General features: G+C 40.0%; 4 protein-coding genes across 6 annotated transcripts in view; 2 read left to right on the top strand and 2 right to left on the bottom strand.

Moving 5' to 3' along the window:
• LOC136268642 (exportin-7-like) overlaps positions 1 to 4,217 on the bottom strand; it is an 8,275-nt gene extending 4,058 nt beyond the window's left edge. The window contains exons 1-10 of the mRNA XM_066064032.1: positions 4,098 to 4,217; positions 3,895 to 4,041; positions 3,752 to 3,845; positions 3,630 to 3,700; positions 3,442 to 3,537; positions 3,194 to 3,388; positions 2,946 to 3,146; positions 2,191 to 2,577; positions 1,610 to 1,662; positions 1,368 to 1,552 (exon numbers count right to left, since the gene is read on the bottom strand). Coding sequence (XP_065920104.1) covers positions 1,368 to 1,552; positions 1,610 to 1,662; positions 2,191 to 2,577; positions 2,946 to 3,146; positions 3,194 to 3,388; positions 3,442 to 3,537; positions 3,630 to 3,700; positions 3,752 to 3,845; positions 3,895 to 4,041; positions 4,098 to 4,109 — 1,441 coding nt within the window. The 5' untranslated portion in view covers positions 4,110 to 4,217. The remainder of the gene's footprint in view (positions 1 to 1,367; positions 1,553 to 1,609; positions 1,663 to 2,190; positions 2,578 to 2,945; positions 3,147 to 3,193; positions 3,389 to 3,441; positions 3,538 to 3,629; positions 3,701 to 3,751; positions 3,846 to 3,894; positions 4,042 to 4,097) is intronic.
• LOC136268645 (myotubularin-related protein 8-like) lies at positions 4,216 to 10,737 on the bottom strand. 2 transcript variants are annotated; one of them, XM_066064037.1, is made up of 15 exons: positions 10,590 to 10,737; positions 10,365 to 10,481; positions 10,157 to 10,319; positions 9,955 to 10,109; positions 9,772 to 9,900; positions 7,939 to 8,073; positions 7,015 to 7,147; positions 6,861 to 6,970; positions 6,382 to 6,507; positions 6,123 to 6,326; positions 6,000 to 6,046; positions 5,823 to 5,951; positions 5,644 to 5,770; positions 4,645 to 4,902; positions 4,216 to 4,431 (listed from the first exon to the last, which is right to left on the bottom strand). In XM_066064037.1, exons 1-15 carry the CDS (start codon positions 10,629 to 10,631, stop codon positions 4,285 to 4,287), a joined length of 2,022 nt encoding a protein of 673 aa, XP_065920109.1. In that variant the 5' UTR covers positions 10,632 to 10,737; the 3' UTR covers positions 4,216 to 4,284. The 2 variants fall into 2 exon arrangements, with proteins under 2 accessions (XP_065920109.1, XP_065920108.1); XM_066064036.1 differs by having other exon boundaries at positions 10,157 to 10,481.
• Positions 10,629 to 16,416, top strand: LOC136268643 (SH3 and PX domain-containing protein 2A-like). The gene is made up of 11 exons (XM_066064033.1): positions 10,629 to 10,778; positions 10,866 to 10,946; positions 12,173 to 12,248; positions 12,296 to 12,372; positions 12,429 to 12,517; positions 14,054 to 14,085; positions 14,138 to 14,272; positions 14,321 to 14,428; positions 14,483 to 14,824; positions 14,875 to 14,906; positions 14,974 to 16,416. The coding sequence occupies exons 1-11, from the start codon at positions 10,710 to 10,712 to the stop codon at positions 16,378 to 16,380; spliced, it is 2,448 nt and encodes an 815-aa protein (XP_065920105.1). The 5' UTR covers positions 10,629 to 10,709; the 3' UTR covers positions 16,381 to 16,416.
• Positions 16,399 to 16,695, top strand: part of LOC136268647 (ribonuclease P protein subunit p30-like) — a 3,117-nt gene continuing 2,820 nt past the window's right edge. The window contains exons 1-2 of one of the 2 annotated variants that reach the window (XM_066064040.1): positions 16,399 to 16,578; positions 16,629 to 16,684. In XM_066064040.1, the coding sequence (XP_065920112.1) occupies positions 16,479 to 16,578; positions 16,629 to 16,684 (156 nt within the window). In that variant the 5' untranslated portion in view covers positions 16,399 to 16,478. The remainder of the gene's footprint in view (positions 16,579 to 16,628; positions 16,685 to 16,695) is intronic. The other variant, XM_066064041.1, reaches the window with a different exon arrangement.

The raw sequence follows: 16,695 nt of genomic DNA on the forward strand, positions 1-16,695 counted from the left end.
TGACAGTAAACTTCAGAGAATATGCAAGTGTATAGCACCACTTGAACATGCTGTGATGACCACAAATGCTGAAGAGGAATGTGTACTTGTTATGTTTCAGGGCATAGATAATGAAGGAGGGTGTGAAACCCTATTAAGAAAGTCATTGAGCAGCCAACCCTGAACAATCTATCACAGGTTAAATGGGTTTAAACTATGATAATAGAAGTTCAACCCCAGAAACACTACTGCCAAAATAAATGCTTATTTGGTCATGCTCCTCAAGAAGCCAAACAATGTTAGTACATATAATATGGTCCTCATGACCATTTAAATAGCCAAACACTTAGTCAGCTTTGCTCCTATTCTGTATATATCTCCAGCTAAAAAAAGGAACTACTGTATGTTTAGCTGAATGAGGCTCTAGAGACAAGTGTGTTTGGTATTAAAAATATCTAGATACTGGGTTGCCATTTCACAGACCACAAGCTGCCAAAGAGTTCAGCCAGAACAATGATAGAAAATGAATGTACCACTACAATGTCAACTAACTCAGAAGCACAAACATGTATGGATCACTGGAAAAAGCCACAATCACTAGTCATGGCTACACTTTGAGTTGATATCTACTGAAGTGAGCATAAGAGTCCCACCTAGCATCAGGAAATGCATGGCTCCCTGAAACTATTGTAAGTAAGCCAGCAGAATTATGTTTCAGAGTTCAGTGCATACAGTAAAAGGGATATAACTACAGCGATCTAGGCCATCTTATAGACATTTAGACCTTTCAAAGCAAGATAATTTTTCCATTAAAACTTTCAATTTAACCACACTACTGACAACAGTAGTATCATGTGGTTAGAATATGATAAAGACAGATGTGAAAATTTGTACAGCATAAAAATTATAACAGTTGAGATAATTATTTTAAGAAAATCAGGCTGATCAGCAATAGTTACATGGTCTTAGTGTTCTCATTTAGTGACCACCTGTTTAAAAAGACCACCTCATTACAGTGGCCATGACAAGTGGGTCCCAAAACATAACTAAGGTGTGCTTCGAGACCATAAGCAATTTTTAAGGGGGCACTAACCCCCAGGGCTGTTAAAAATTAAGTTTTGAAAAATTTCAGGGAAAAGTTGTAGTGCAGATTGCGTTGTTAGTTTTGGTATTTTTCTTGTTTTTAGCATCAATTTAAAACCATTTTACAGCCTGTAAATGCTACAGCTTCTGGGAATTGCACCCAGACTCACAGCAACAGCTCTAGAATCACCACTGTTCATGACTTCATTAATAAAACAACATCTCCCAGGGTGCCTGAGGTTTCACTATCAATCACAAAACTAACTAGTGTGGAATAGTGTCCAACATGGAGGTATCCCAATTACCTTCTATTAGTTGCCAAGCATCAGTGATTTGTTGCATCTGTTCCTGGTAACGTCCAGCCACCTCATCAAACAGTTGTACCAGTAGAGTACATGTTTTGCCATATACCAGTCTGGCTATTGTGCTGATCTGGTCTAACTGGGTACCAATCATTGCATCATCGTCAAGCAGGTTGTCAAGCTGGTCTCTATGGCAACATGATGAAGTTGACATGAGCTACGATAAAATTTGTCCAGTCAGATACCTCAGTATTGTCTCCACAGATTCCACCCTGGATGTGATGTATGCTTCAGTGATCTGTGGTGACCATGGAGACACTCATGAATCACATAACTAGGGTACATACCTAACAGAGCCCACATGGTAACCATCCCATATTAGCATAAAACAGGAACTCATTACTAAAAGCCACAGCCTATATCCCTCATACATTATGTGGCCTATAATATAATACTATCCCATATGTTCCAGTTGCCCACACAATTTTGGCACCAATATCAAAAACATAATTATATTATAGTATGTGTACGAAGGAGCAGATTGGTGTAGGATATTGTATCTCCGCATAGCCACGGGCTGTTGTGACAACTGTCATAGCATCCCTAGCTTGAATCACAAATATATAACTTACTTCTCTTGAATCCAAAATAACAGTGGAACTTGAAAACTAAGGCCAGCTTGTTGAGCCCTGTTTATGTATAAGGTATAAGGGATACTGTAGTGTCTGAATTATGCAGGTGTCCTCAAGTAGTTACATAAACAAGTTCCAACATTTATACTGTACTAGGAATGCTCACTGAACAAAATCACCACATAAAGACTAACCTCAGGAGCAAAGGTTTGCAACAAGTGTGGATCACTGCTCTTAAAGTACTGGACGGATGCCACCAGTCGTTGCCACAAACTCAGCAAATAGTGTATACTATTACTAGAGAATTGCCATGACTGGAGGCTAGATATGGTAAACTTTGCTACGAGTTCAATAAATGTTTGATAGTCATCCAATCGGACTAGTTCACTGAGCTGGTAGTTTGACTTGAGTCTTGTTAGCAACCGACAAAACTCATGATAACACTCAGGATCACTAAGTGACTGAGGTGATTGTAGTATTTCCTTAGATCCCTTGACAATTTGAGCAAGGAAGTTGCCTCTCTCAGCAGTACTGAATAACGACCGCCTTATGGAGGCCAGGTGGACCAGACAGCTTACTGACTACAGGAGGGGAATACAGTGACAGTAATATAGAAATAGGAAAGGAGCAACATGTACATAATGACACACAATTGATGGAATATGTGGCCCAATAGTGAGAAACACATACACACAGCACGCACACCCACATGCATTCTGGTGGTAACCAAATTAGGTGGGAGAAGTGGGTCACAGACCACAGAGCATATAACAGTCTGTGGTCCAGATTTGTAAGTCAGACAAAACACAGGACAAGTCACATAAACACTACATAACTATGTAATTGGGATAGATCACTGTACACACACCAAACACACAGTGGAAACAGACAGTAGGACAAATACACAGACACACAACAAAGATATACAGTGGGACAAACGCAGACATACCAGTGCTGCCAGGTTAGCTGGGAGATGATGATAAAGATCAAAGTACAGTTGTAATGTAGAAAAGTCAAGGAACACAGATCGCCATGTAGTTGGGATTTGCACAACAGCAAAGTCATCAGCGCTCTCATCAGTTAAAGTGCCAATGAAGTCAAACTTCAAACAAGAAGATGACAACTTGAGCAGCCACATCACCAATGGGTGCTACATGGTGACCATTACAACAGTGAGACATGTGGCAGGTCCCTCACCTGCGTCTCATCAGACACAACGACTTGACGAAGAAGTGAACAGGACAAATTAAATATGTCAAAGAGTAACTCATCTCTGAAGGAGCTTGCTACTTTCCTGTGGTCACTTAAAGACCTCATACTTTCAGACTGGTTCATCTCTAACACCAGCTGATGCAACAGTTGTACTCCGATGATGCAGTGATCAACTGAGCCCTGAGACAGTCACAGCTGACATGTGTGTAGGAGGTTGTGTTGCTAATACTCACCCTGAGCAGGTTACCCACTTGGTCCACAATGTCTCTGAATACAAACACCTCCTGTTCACTGTCAAACCAGCCATGTTTGGTGAGCCGTGCTACAAACTGTTTGACACAATGACACACACCCACCCCCATCTCTAGTCTAGCATGGCCAGATTACTTTGGCCATGTGAGACTATTCCCACTCCCCATACCTGCAAAAATGCCTGAGTCACAAATGGTGCTAGTTTCACTCGGTTACTAAGGTAGTGTAAAATATAATCACCTAAATTTCATCATGTCAAATTTGCTTGTTACAACTCCATAGTTAACGTACGCAGCTGCTTTTTGTCTTCTATGCTCAACGGACTACCAGACTTTGTTACTAGTTTTGTCAGTGTTGATGCAGCAAGTACCAGGGCGTATGGTGACTACAGGGTATGTCACCATTACGTCATACTACGTCACGTAATCACTTACTTGTGATTGCTCCAGGATTACTTGACATTGTGCCGGGGCATTTGGTGACTCGAAATATCCCATCAGCGTCTTCTCCGCTTGTGTCCTCACCTGAGAACTGGCGGACTCATAGAGTTGTTGACATAATAGCTCGACTTGACTGAGTTGCTGCATTATGGCATTATACGGACTAGATATGCGTGGTCCGTGTATGCATCATCTACCTGACTGTCCATTAAGCGATCCTCTGGGCTGATAGCGTGCACCTCTAGAACCAAAATTTTTCCATTTGCAACAAATCGCGCACAATCAAAATAATTATCACGCGCCACATATTCCGTATACTACATAAAATAATTTACTATAATTTTAATTACAGAATTCATTGCAATATAAATTTTCATTTTTTGTTCATGTAGTTCTCTTATTTATTAGTCTAATCTCTTTGTAACAAGATTTACAACACCTCTGTGGCTTATGGTTGGCATGGAATGGCAGGGTGACTTGTTTGTCCACACAATTGTGACACAGTACATGACCGCACCTACTGCAGTGGTACTACAGCAACAAGAATAAGATTACAGTAATTATAATTACAGAAATATAATTAAACTTGTACCTGCATAGGGAGTCTAAACAACAGCAATATAGATACTGCTATACACATCAAACAAACTAAACCACTGGGACGCACAGTTAGAATTTTAGGGTTCACAAACACAGTGAAATTATCCCCTGCAAAATTTCCTAGCTATATAGGCACCTACTTACCTTTCTGTATGCAAATGAGAAAGGAGACCCACACTGGCATTGGCTGACACTTCGTAATGGCTCCCAATTAAACTCTACACCTCTGACAGGTTGTAAGAGTGGGTCATTATACTCTAATTGGTGTCCATCACATTGTTCCGGTGATGGTAGGTCTTGTGACAGCTCACGGTCATCAGGGACACTTGTGTCTGCCCACCCATTGTGAGTTACCTCATTGGAGTCCATTTTAGACAGCTTCATCTTTAGCACTTCAATTTGCTGTAAAGAAAACAGACCAGACACTCAGGTTATAGTATGCAAGTTTTCAAAATTTGGCTCATTTGTAGTACTGGTTCACCTGCTAACACTTCTTTTTCATTCAAATGTCTGATTATGACCAAAAAGTTTTCACCATACATTTCCAATGTGAAGCCATAAAATAGTCTAATACAACCCTTTCCCGGACTAGACTACATTTGGGAAAGGCAATATTTAAGCCTTACATAATATCACGGCCATTCTGTCAATTAGGCCCATTAAACTAGCTAAATGAATTTTATTAGCACGTGTTTATATGTGCACTGAAATTGACTGTACAGTGGAGACAGAATATCCTAATAGAGCAGTCACCTGAAAATCTGAGCTGTGCATGGTTGAAGTAATGCAGCAACAGAGTAGGTCAATGACTATACACCATATTGTCCAATGTGAACCAAACATGATGTTGACAGTGACCCCAAATATGTTTTTGTCACATTCAAAAGAAGTAGGATAATGTGTCATAGCTGAGAAAGCCATGTGTTGTGTTGGGGTGGGTATTGTGAAGTGCTCTGGGTGCATATGGCATGGATCTATAATTCCACCATTAAAGTACTTGATAATGACACTAAGGCATTTAGTTCAACACCTTTGTGATAATGAGATGGACAACAATACACGACCAACCTCCTCTCATTGTAAACACAGTACAATAGATGGCAACCGAATATAGCTACTGCCAGAAATCCAAGAAATACGAACCTTGGTGATGTGTGAAATATGGCTATCCAGACAGACATTTTGTTGTGTCACACAAGACACCTTCTCTTCTACTAGTTCCCTAGGGTGGGCAGCCTCATTAAACCTGTTATACAGCCCAGTCCAATACCTGTTTGACAAGATTTGTGTGGCAAGCATACTTTGATCAACAGACTACTTACCGTAATTGCTTGAAATCAACAGACACCTTGATTACATCTTGATGGGACATTTCATCATAGAGTGGATTGATATAGTCATTTAACCGTTGCCATATCAACCCCCATAAAGAGTAAGTGGTTGACTGTAGACTGTAGTACGATATTCATAAACTATATCACTTGTAAATGGTAACTTACTTCATTTCCAGTCTCTCTTTCTCATTGTTGCCAAGAAATGTTCCATACTACAGGAAGTGACAACATTACACAGGACAACAAATGACATCACACAGGAAGTGACATCACAATGAATACACCTACCTGGCAGGAATAGGCATGATCATGAAGGGTTAAAAGGAAGTCATCATTAAACTCAAATGCTGTAGGGAATTGATTCTTCATCTGCCAGACACACTCAATGAACTGGCCAAACACAGGAGAGACATCCCTCGGTTCTGTGTTAAGGTGACCACATCGATGAGAGAACTTGTGACCAAATGATAGCCACTCCTTCTCTATTAGAATCTAACCAATCAGAACAAGAAGTTCATTGATGACATCATGTGTGACATCATCATACCATGAAGCCATGTAAGGTACGGTAGAAAGGGTCAATCATGAGGGTTGCTAGGGAACATGTTTGTGCAGTACGGTCCCAGCCATCCGAACAGTGTACCAGTACACTGGTGTTTTCATCCACCACTGCCTGGGGGTAGATATGACACACTCAACAAACACACAAAATAAATAGCAAAGTATTCAGTTCTTGTATGCATGGTCACACCTAGCCTGACGTGGCCGCCCCTTTGATTACAGATGAATCAAAGGGGTGGCCGTGCCAGACTAGCATCCAGTAAAACACTTGAGTCACCTGTGCACTACTCAAGTGTCGATAAGTCAGTACTGGAAAATTTTCTTGAGGAACGACTAGTTACTATGCAGGAGGCTGTACCACGTCTCACAGGTGAAGATGTGGACACATAAAATCTCACCTGAACCTTATCCAATATGTGAGACATGCACACAAACAAACAAACAAACAAACAAACGCGCACACACCTTCACAATGTGTAAAGAAGTCAACAATATAGACCTGATATGCTTGAACCACCCTGATCCCTCCAATCCAGTGAGAAATTGTGACATGCTCAATTGCTGAGGGCTGGTCACTACATGTAGGGATTATATGACATCACATGATCACTATCCACACCTTCAACCAGCTTCTGCAGACTCTCTCTCATAATATGGATGTTCTGGATGCCAATGAACTGATAGGTGACATTATTGTAGAAACCAGTGTTCTCATATCCCTTCCCTGCTGCTCTGTTTGCCATTGCATTTAGCTGGAGGGAATAGAGATATTGATGATAAAATTTACATCTTTTCATGTAAATTTTATTAGTAATCAGGTAGAGCATGACAATAGTGTTGCTGGTACATATTTTACCAGGTAGTGGCCACGGTTACCACTGTATAGTATTAATTTAGCATTTGGATCTTTAGCTGAATTTGATTCAAGAGTATTTTGAGGTAGAGATAACATGTGATATCATGTGTTTCACTAAAGTCACATGCTGTTGAAATCTCCATCGCTAAGCACTCCTAAGGCAATAAGCTGTGTCCAGTAAATATGAGTTTAAGTAAGGGTGTGGATAGGAAAAGCTGCACCTGATAAGAATCAGGGATTTCTAACAATCTATGCACTTGCAATGTAGCCTACAGGTTCACAAACAAGGTTCCAGCTCTCTCTTAAAGCTTTCTAGGATATGAAGGCAGCTAACAAAAACAATGCAGCACATGCACAATGCCATGCACACACAATTCACCTTTTCACTCTGCTAGTCAAAATGTAACTGACTCATACATACTTGTTACAAACTGTTGCCACATTGCATTTATTATTTAAGCGATGTTCTTCACTAGCTTATTTTGTGTCAAATTTCAGATGCTATATTAACCGCTCGCTGTACGGTATAATTTTCAGGATAGAAAAGATTAACTCTTGATCCTACTTTCAAACAATAGCATGATAGGCCACCAGAGAAATTACAGGGGGATTTCTAAAGGAGAATAATTGCCATTTCTCCTTGCAATTTCTAATTAGGATAGAATCTGAACACACAACACACACAACCTTTGGTCTGGTATCCATGATATACATGAAGGAACTGTTAGGGTTAGCCTGTAAAATAGCTTGTATCATCATCTCATCTTCCTGTGACCTTTTGCTAACCCCAGCTAGTGGCTGAGCTGATCGACATATAGCTGACTAGATGGATAAGAATAGTGGTTAAGGGTTAGTGGTATGCAGAGGGTTAAAGGACTCTCTGAATGTACAAAACAAACCATAATAAGAACTCAGCAAAACTGAGCCATATTCTAGGTCTCAAACATTCATTGTAGAGGTCGAGGAGTTCTATTATCACATCTTTAGAATACAGACCAATAATATATCCCACCAACTCAGAATTCTATTCTGAAAACAACACTATTCCATGCCATAGTAATGTGTTGTTGTAACAGTTGAATTATTTTGTAGTAACCATACTACCAGTGTTCACTCATCACACAACACCAAATATGACAATATAAACACTACACATATATACACTATAAGAATGTCATTCTTTAATGATCTACATCATCAGGATGATGATCTGAAACATGCCACACATAATAGGCAGTTGTCATGGTAACAGCTTCACATTGTTAAAGCTGACAGAATAGTTTACATATATCAACAACAAAACTGATTATTGACAATAGTATGTGAACTATAGGGTTGTAGCAAAACATGTAGTGATGTGTGCATATCCTGCTAAGCACATGATGTGTCACATTGGTATACAGTGTCTATGACCACAAATTTCTTTTGAAAAACAATCATCAGAACACATACACAACCAGTTATTCACACAATCAGTTATTCACATAATCTTAAAGGCATAGGGAATTCCAGATGCTGGCTCCTTAGTTATCAAGTTACCACCTGGTCTTATGCTGCATTCAACAGTATATATATGTCAAGATTCTGACTGGGATAGTTTTTGAAAACCTTTCTTCCACAATAATGTAGGATTATGTTTAGAGTTGCACTACAACGTGAAGGTACAAGACTAAGTTCCAAAATACAAATTTTCCAGCATTAGAAATCACATGACAGAAAGATAGTCAACCTAAAGACAGTAGAAAGTATTCAAGCCAGGAGGTAATACTTAAAACAACTCCGAAAACACAGTCTGCTCTTTAAAAAGATAACACTCATAGGCATAGCAACAGGGGGTAGATCCCCTCCACTTTTCAAGATTGAGATACTCTAATAGAGCAGTCATGTGCATTTTCTTGTCACTTTCAGTCAAAATTGCTACCATGTATGTGTGTTATATAAACAAATGTTACATGTGAGACAGGGGCAGAGGAAGTAGTTGATATGAGGGGGGGCTGGGCTGACCCAGACGTATCTCTGGTTTGGTAAGGTGAGACAAAAAAAAAAAAAGTCACAACCAACTGACAATAGCTTTCCACCTCACCAGCTACGCATTTATAGCTAAACTACATAAAAATCCTTACACACCTTGCTACACATTCACTGCTTTATTTGAGTGACCGCTCTATTAGAGTATCTCGATCTTTATCACAGTTTTCAGCCCCACTCCAAGGATAATTTCGTTGTGATATCATTCTGGGGGGAGGGCTAAGCCCCCCCCCCCCCATGATGTGAGATGCCTGCATGATTGTATACAGTAATAGAGGCCACAAAATGGTGAGTAATTTTGCAAGGAATGTTGGTAGGCTTTAATGGCTACTCCAAAATGTACAGTAAAATTTATCCTTGGATTTTGGTCAAATATTGCCAATTATTTATAGCATAAAATGTACACAATATAATACATGAAATTAGGAGAGAAGTACCAGAGCACAGGTCATTTCCAAAATTTGCAACAAAACTTTCTTTTCATCAACTCACACTATTAGCCTTGTAGTAGTATGACAAAGCTGGTAGTCTATGTTTAGAGCGAAATTTTGCACTTCCTGTGATAACATCATCAGTGGCATTCTTGGGGAAGCACAAAAAGCGAGGGTATGAGTCACACAGCTACAGCAGTAGCAACACAATGCAGCCCTACCTCAACCAATGAGCCACGCCCACCTTATACAGCTCATTGAGACTGCTCACACCCCAGTATTCGTTGGGTACACCCATCCTGACATACTCTCCCATAGCGTCATACATCACCCAGCCAGAGTGCATCGGTTGTTCCCAGTGTGAAGGAGGGTGGAAGGCACACAGCTCATTATATCGCTCTATAAAACACTCTAATACAGCATACACTACTCCTACATACACGTACCAGGGTGTGATAGCATCTTCACTGTATCCACAACATCAACACACTCGGACTCACGAGGGAATATCAGGTGAAGCACTAGAAATGTGTAGCACTTCACGACTAGGGGATAACCTTTGGTTGTCAGCGGTAACCGCTCCACTGAACTGATGTGATGGTACAACACCTGTAACCATGGTGACGTTACCATAGTGATAAGCACAGCACATACCCATGTCTCTTTAGCTCCAGTTGGTTCAATAAAAATGAGATAGGCTGGTGTGAGGCAAAGCGTTCCAGTAGTGTACGTTCTTATCTTATTATTCTGTCGTAATAATACCTTTTCCACCTGGTGAACAAACGGTGCGCATTAAATAGAACCAAACATAACCTTATTATTTATACTGGCACGCTACCCTATTACTACAGTATATTTTAACAGAACAGGACTAGTCACCTTGGGTGTCTTTATTAGGTTCATTTTGCCTCTATCGTCCATCGTCGCTTATAGTAACACGGAGCATCTAACTCAGGATATTAATTCCGTTACATGTAAAAAGAAGGAGTGACCGTCGTAATGGTAAAGACGATATTAGAAGTGAATGTGAGAGATGTGGAGAAGCGACGCAACCCTAACAAACATTATGTAAGTCTACGCATTATCATATAGTGATTCCGTTGTGTAAATAGTTAATTGATGTGTAATTGTGTGGGTGTGGTTTATCATACACAGGTGTACATAATAGAGGTCACGTGGTCAGAAGGCACAACTACTGTGGTTTATCGCAGATATAGTCACTTCTTTGACTTCCAGGTAACATCGTAATATCATGTATGAGGATCCGACACATTAAATCTTAGGGATTTCAACTCTCATCACAGTTTATTTATTTTTATTTTATTTAATCAGGAAAAATAGCATCAGCCAAAAGGGCTGTTTTTCAGCTATGCCCTGAGAACACAAAATACATACATACATACACAAAACGAAGTTACAACATGCAATACAATTTCTTAAATTCTGACAGTTTAGCACCATAAAGTGCTGGTGGTAATCTGTTCCAGATGGCTGTGCCCCTGTAGGCCAATGACCGTTTGCCAAAATCAGTTTGAACACTGGGAACATATAACCTGTTGTACCTGAAATAATGAAATACAGTTGAAACATGTTTGTATGAAGAGTTGAAGGCTTACTTAGAGTCAGAATATGTACTGTACAGTCAAATGTATGTAGCTATGAAATAAAAGGTGTGATAGGCCATGGGTGATTTAAAACCATTACCTGAAATATTTCTGCAACATTCCTTGAAGACCATTCCCATCACTAATCCTAGAAATTAGTTGGACTTGAACTTTAATAAAAGAATACACTGTATCCTTTAAAACTATGTATTTCTTTAAATATTTCAAAGATCAGGACAAAAGCATCACAGTTGTGCAATGTAAATATTATAAGAAACAATTATGGATAGTAGCTGGTTGTATGTGACATGTTTTATGACTTAAAACAGAGTTTCAAGGAGATGTAAATTAAATTTCACCAATAAAACTCATTTCTTGATGACAAAATTTTTTGCCAATAGAACTCATTTTTCGATGACAAATACATCATGTGAGCTGAAATGGATCATGTGATTCAACTGCCGTTTTTTTTTAAAAACTAAATACAAGAATTTACACTATTTGTATTTGTAGAATGCAGACATTCAGTGGCTGTATGAATACATTTAGTGAAGCAATGTTGTAGATATTCCCTAGTAGGAAGTAGTATAGTGATAAGTACACTAGTGAGATGATCACCAGTTGTAGTATAAGCCTTATTTGGTGAGACAAAGTGATAGAAATGTTATACCCACCACAATTGTAGAAGATAACATCATGATTGTTCCCATATATTATCTCGCTGTACTGACTTGCCATTTACTCGTACAAATATTGACAATACCTTTGTGATTTCTTGCTCACAGGGATGTTCTTGTATTCACTTGTGTTTCTGTTTGGATATTGTCCTTGGTTAATTGTAGTGATGTATTTTTTTAGTGTCACTTATTGGAGAAGTTCCCTATTGAGGGAGGCACCAAGGACCCAGCTCAGAGGATTATACCCTTCTTGCCAGGTGAGACTGGAATCATGTGATCTGAGGATCATGCGAGCTATTGGTAGGCAAGAAGTTGCTAGGGAGAAGCCATGTAAGACATGTTGCTCAGAAGAGGATGAAGGGTATTAATGATTATTGTAAGGTGATTGATCATGTAATCCAAGTAATGATGTCATCTTGAGTCATGTGATCCACCAGACACTTATAAGATTACCAGCAAGCATCTCAGAAGATCGCAGTGTGATGGATTTCTTTGAGATTACTGGAGATGATATCAATCCTGTCAAGTTGGTGTTTTGGCAAATTACTACACGTACAACAATATATTGAGTTGGTAGGATGGTTGGGGGATGAAGCCCCTCACGGTTGATTAAGGCCTTCCCTCTCAAAGTAAAACAGTCAAACATTCTAATAGAGCAGTTGGAATGCTTCATGAAACCAGAAATATGTTTCCATCACAGAAATTATGTCTGTAAAATTACAAAATTGTTGCTGCTTTTGAAAGGCTGCACAACCAAATGACACCCCTACCCAGCTTTTGGTGTGCACATGGCACCATGCCTTTGTCTTTCATCTATGGGCTTTATCCACAATGACGTCACGAGTACAAGATGGCCACGTTATTTGGGGTACTAATGTACAGGTGCCTATGGAGAAATTCTTGATCGATCATATTTCAGCCAGGGAAGAAGATATCGAGCTCTAAGCAACAGGTACGGTTACAAGACAGTACAACAAATGATTTGTATCGCATGCCGGAAAATTTTCGAGATAATGCTTGTTTGCAATAGTTTTTGTTACTTTATATCCATACCTGTTGGTTACTCCTCGGTATCTTGCTTCACGAGTGAAATATGATGGATCAAAACAATTTCTCCATAGGCGCCTGTACATTAGTACCCCAAATAATGCGGCCATCTTGTTGCTCGTGACGTCATTGTGGATAAGGTCCATAGTTCTTTTGTTGTCGTCTTTTCACACATAGAAACCATCCCAAGGTGTAAAATTTTCATATCTTCACATGTGAATTTATTTGAGGTGCTTACACTACTACAAGAGAAAGTAAATAGCTTGCAATTAATTTTGCTACACACAACAGAACATAACTTAATGTGGAATTCCTCCACCAAGATTCTTTTGTGATCGGCAGCTAGTTCAAGATACTCTAATACAATAGTCACCCTAATACAGCGGTCATGTTCGATACTCTAATAGAACAGTCATATGTGTGATAATTTATCACAGCTGAGGAAACTTAGCTCAGAAAGACTTTATTGAACACTGAACAGTCAGTTAAATTGCAAATAAACTCAAACTACGCCTATAATCCCAAGGTGATACGAGTTAACTTTGACATATTTATAGCAGTTTTCCTCTATGATATGCTATAACAAAAAGTAGGCAAACTATTGCATCTAAAGTAGGGATTTACCCCCATTGTCAAATATCAATCCTACTTTTCAATGTGGTTTTAGTAAATTAGTGATTTGACTTAACAAAATATGCTAATGCTATAAGTGATTAGATGGTAAAGTAAATATTAGTGATTAACAAGAAGCACTTACTAAGTAAGCCAACACTGATCTGTACATCTGACAGTTTACACACACGACAGTATAATGGTAATACAGTAGAGGGAGTAATGTTTCACATGTGAAAATTTCCTTATGAACTGTCAATGCTATCTGGTTAGCCAACTGTTATGAAATTGTTTCCCCTCATATGTTCAGAATATCTTAACTAATAAAATATTGTGCTAAAAACTAACTAGTTAATAAGCTATGCAGTAAATCGCTTCACATTCATTTTACAATCCACTTTAGGGAGAAAGTAAAGAAGAGCAAAGGAGGACAAGGTGAGTGGTATTGTATGCCGTGTGTGATGTGATTGTGTTGTTGCTGCCACAGACTCAGCTGGTATTATTAGTGATCCTATTTTATTGGAGCAGTACATTGCTATTGGCGACTACAGTAAGGAGAAGAAAAATGAGTGTAGCTTGAAGGCTGGTCAAACAGTAGAAGTGATTGAGAAGAATGAAAATGGTCTGTTACTGTTTGTCACAGTGTATGTCACATATCACACTTATACAGGGTGGTGGTTTGTTAATGTTGATAACTGTCATGAGGGTTGGGTACCTGCTACATTCCTTGAGCCCCTAGGGGACACAGAGCAAGCACAACCTGAGAAGTTACTCAAAGGTATATATAAGAAATCACATTGGGATCACGTTATATGAAGTTTTGTTTCTGTAGAGGAAGTATACATCAGCACTAATGCCTACACTGCAGAAAATGCTGATGAAGTGTCATTTGAAAAAGGTGTTCTTCTAGATGTGTTAAAGAAAGGGCTGGATGGATGGTGGAGTGTGCGCTACAAAGGAAAGGAAGGAATGGCTCCATCTGCTTATCTTGAGAAATACAACCAGTTAAAGCCAATTGAGACAGCCACACCCACACAGTTAGTATCTACTCCAAGTGAAGCTGCCGCTGCATACAACACAAAATCAAAATCTCCTACTACAGCGAAAGCAAAGACTGTTATAGACAAGAGTAAAGAACAAAGAGCTACTGCTGCAGTTGCTACTGCTGCTACAGGTAAGCAGTGACACACATAATAGCTTAGTGTGTAATGTCATGATTTTTAGTGAAAGTTCCTCCAAGGAAAGAGTCCATTAAGGTGAGAATTGGAAAGGAGTAGAATTCAGCTAGTTGAGTCATTTAGTAATTTTGTTTTCTTGTCACAGAGAAAACCCTTTAAGGCGACTACATCCACTAGGTCACGAAGTTCTGTCCAATCAGAGTCAGCTGAAGTGTATGTCACAATTGCTGACTTCAAGGCTCAGGCTGGTGATGGGCTAGACTTTAAAGCTGGTGTGAATGTTGAAGTGATCACAAAGAACTCATCTGGCTGGTGGTATGTACAGTTAGGAAATGAGGAGGGTTGGGTGCCATCTTCTTATCTGGAGAAAGCTGAGTCAAGCAAGCAACAACAGTCAATGACTCGATCAGGCAGTCACAGTCAAATGCCACGGAAAGCTCTCACTTCTGCTAGGAGTCAAGATAACTTGGATCAAATCGCATCAGCCAGCAAAGTGTCAAGTCTAGGAGTTGGTAAGCAGAGAACACACACGTCAGGAGACAAGCAAGCAGTCAAGGCGATGTTATCTTCTCAACCAGTGTTACAACGTAAAGGCTCCCCTTCAATGGGCAAGAAATCCTTGACTCATTCAACATTGAAAGACCGTCGGTCTCCACCTCCTGTTCCATCCTACAAGAAACACCAAGAGACAGCAGCTCCACCACCTGTTCCATCCTACAAGAAACACCAAAAGACGGCAGCAGTCCAACAATCATCACATCCAGCTAGGCCCATTAGTCCAGATGCTCCACTAGTTAAACCACGTAATGCAGCAGCAGGTGACCTTAATTCAGTTTTGAAGAAGAAATTTGAGAGCACAGAGACAGCTAAGCCAGCATCAGTAATTTCCAAACAAAAGAGTGAGCAAGATGGAACGGATGGAGGTGGGAAAAGGAAGACGCCACCTGCTCGGCCTACACAAGGTCCTCAGAAGAAGGCTGGACCAGCCCGCCCACCTATTAGCCCAGCATTGAAGCACAAACTACTAACTAACTCAGCCAGTACAACCAGTCCTACTGCTCCTAGCAAAAACACTACCTCACCTACCAAACCAGAACAATGGGTGACATGTGAGAACTATTCTGAGGTTGGTGACGGATGCATTGCCTTCACAAAAGGTCAAACTGTTGAATTGATAGACTCTTCCAATAATGACTGGTGGTATGTAAAGATTGGTGGTAAGGAAGGTTATGCACCTGCCAATTATCTAACTAAAAAGGAAACCACCACTGCTACTGTTACAGCTGCCCCTCCGCCAGTGGTAAAGAAGAGAAGTGTCCCTCAAGTTGCAGCAAGGCCCTCAGCAGTCAAGCCCGGCCCTCCTAAACCAGTCCCTCGAGGAGCTAAGAAGAAAATGTATCGAGCACTGGCTGACTATCACGATAATGCTGGACTGTCATTTCGTGAGGGAGACACTTTAGAACTTATTGATGACTCGGATGATTGGTGGTTTGTGAAACTTGATGGTGTAGAGGGATGGGCACCATCCACATATTTGGAATTAATTTCTTGATCTGTTTTATGATTAAATCACGTGTACAAGGCTTTTGCGAGGTAGACGCTTGTGCGTTAAATTGGGTAGAACGTAAGCGGCTTGCCTAGGGTGTGCAGATGCCGAAAACGAAAAAGACGAGTCTCTTTCATGACCTGAGGATAAAGTTATCCCAGGATCCTAAGCACAATAAGGAATTGCTGGACTTGGCCTGTGAACGTGAGTGTAGCTCCGCCCGCGCACAATTAACTACTATGTGCGTATTGCAGTGGGCTATGGTTGTGTAGCGGTGGAAGATGAGTTTGTACTAGTAAAGAAAGCTCAGGTATAGTAGAC

The sequence above is a fragment of the Dysidea avara genome, chromosome 10, assembly GCF_963678975.1.
Source record: "Dysidea avara chromosome 10, odDysAvar1.4, whole genome shotgun sequence".
NCBI lineage: Eukaryota > Metazoa > Porifera > Demospongiae > Dictyoceratida > Dysideidae > Dysidea > Dysidea avara.

What these genes read in the sequence shown, in the direction of transcription:
- LOC136268645 (XM_066064036.1), bottom strand. Translation starts at nt 10,631, where the DNA reads ATGGACGATAGAGGCAAAATGAACCTAATAAAGACACCCAAG. An exon ending in GTCTCAATGAGCTGTATAAG is followed by an intron (nt 9,901 to 9,954) that starts GTGGGCGTGGCT and finishes CTACTGCTGTAG; the next exon opens with CTGTGTGACTCATACCCTCG. An exon ending in TCTCATTTGCATACAGAAAG is followed by an intron (nt 4,432 to 4,644) that starts GTAAGTAGGTGC and finishes TTGTTGCTGTAG; the next exon opens with TACCACTGCAGTAGGTGCGG.
- LOC136268643 (XM_066064033.1), top strand. Translation starts at nt 10,710, where the DNA reads ATGGTAAAGACGATATTAGAAGTGAATGTGAGAGATGTGGAGAAGCGA. An exon ending in GATTATACCCTTCTTGCCAG is followed by an intron (nt 12,249 to 12,295) that starts GTGAGACTGGAA and finishes AGCTATTGGTAG; the next exon opens with GCAAGAAGTTGCTAGGGAGA. An exon ending in ACCTGAGAAGTTACTCAAAG is followed by an intron (nt 14,429 to 14,482) that starts GTATATATAAGA and finishes TTGTTTCTGTAG; the next exon opens with AGGAAGTATACATCAGCACT.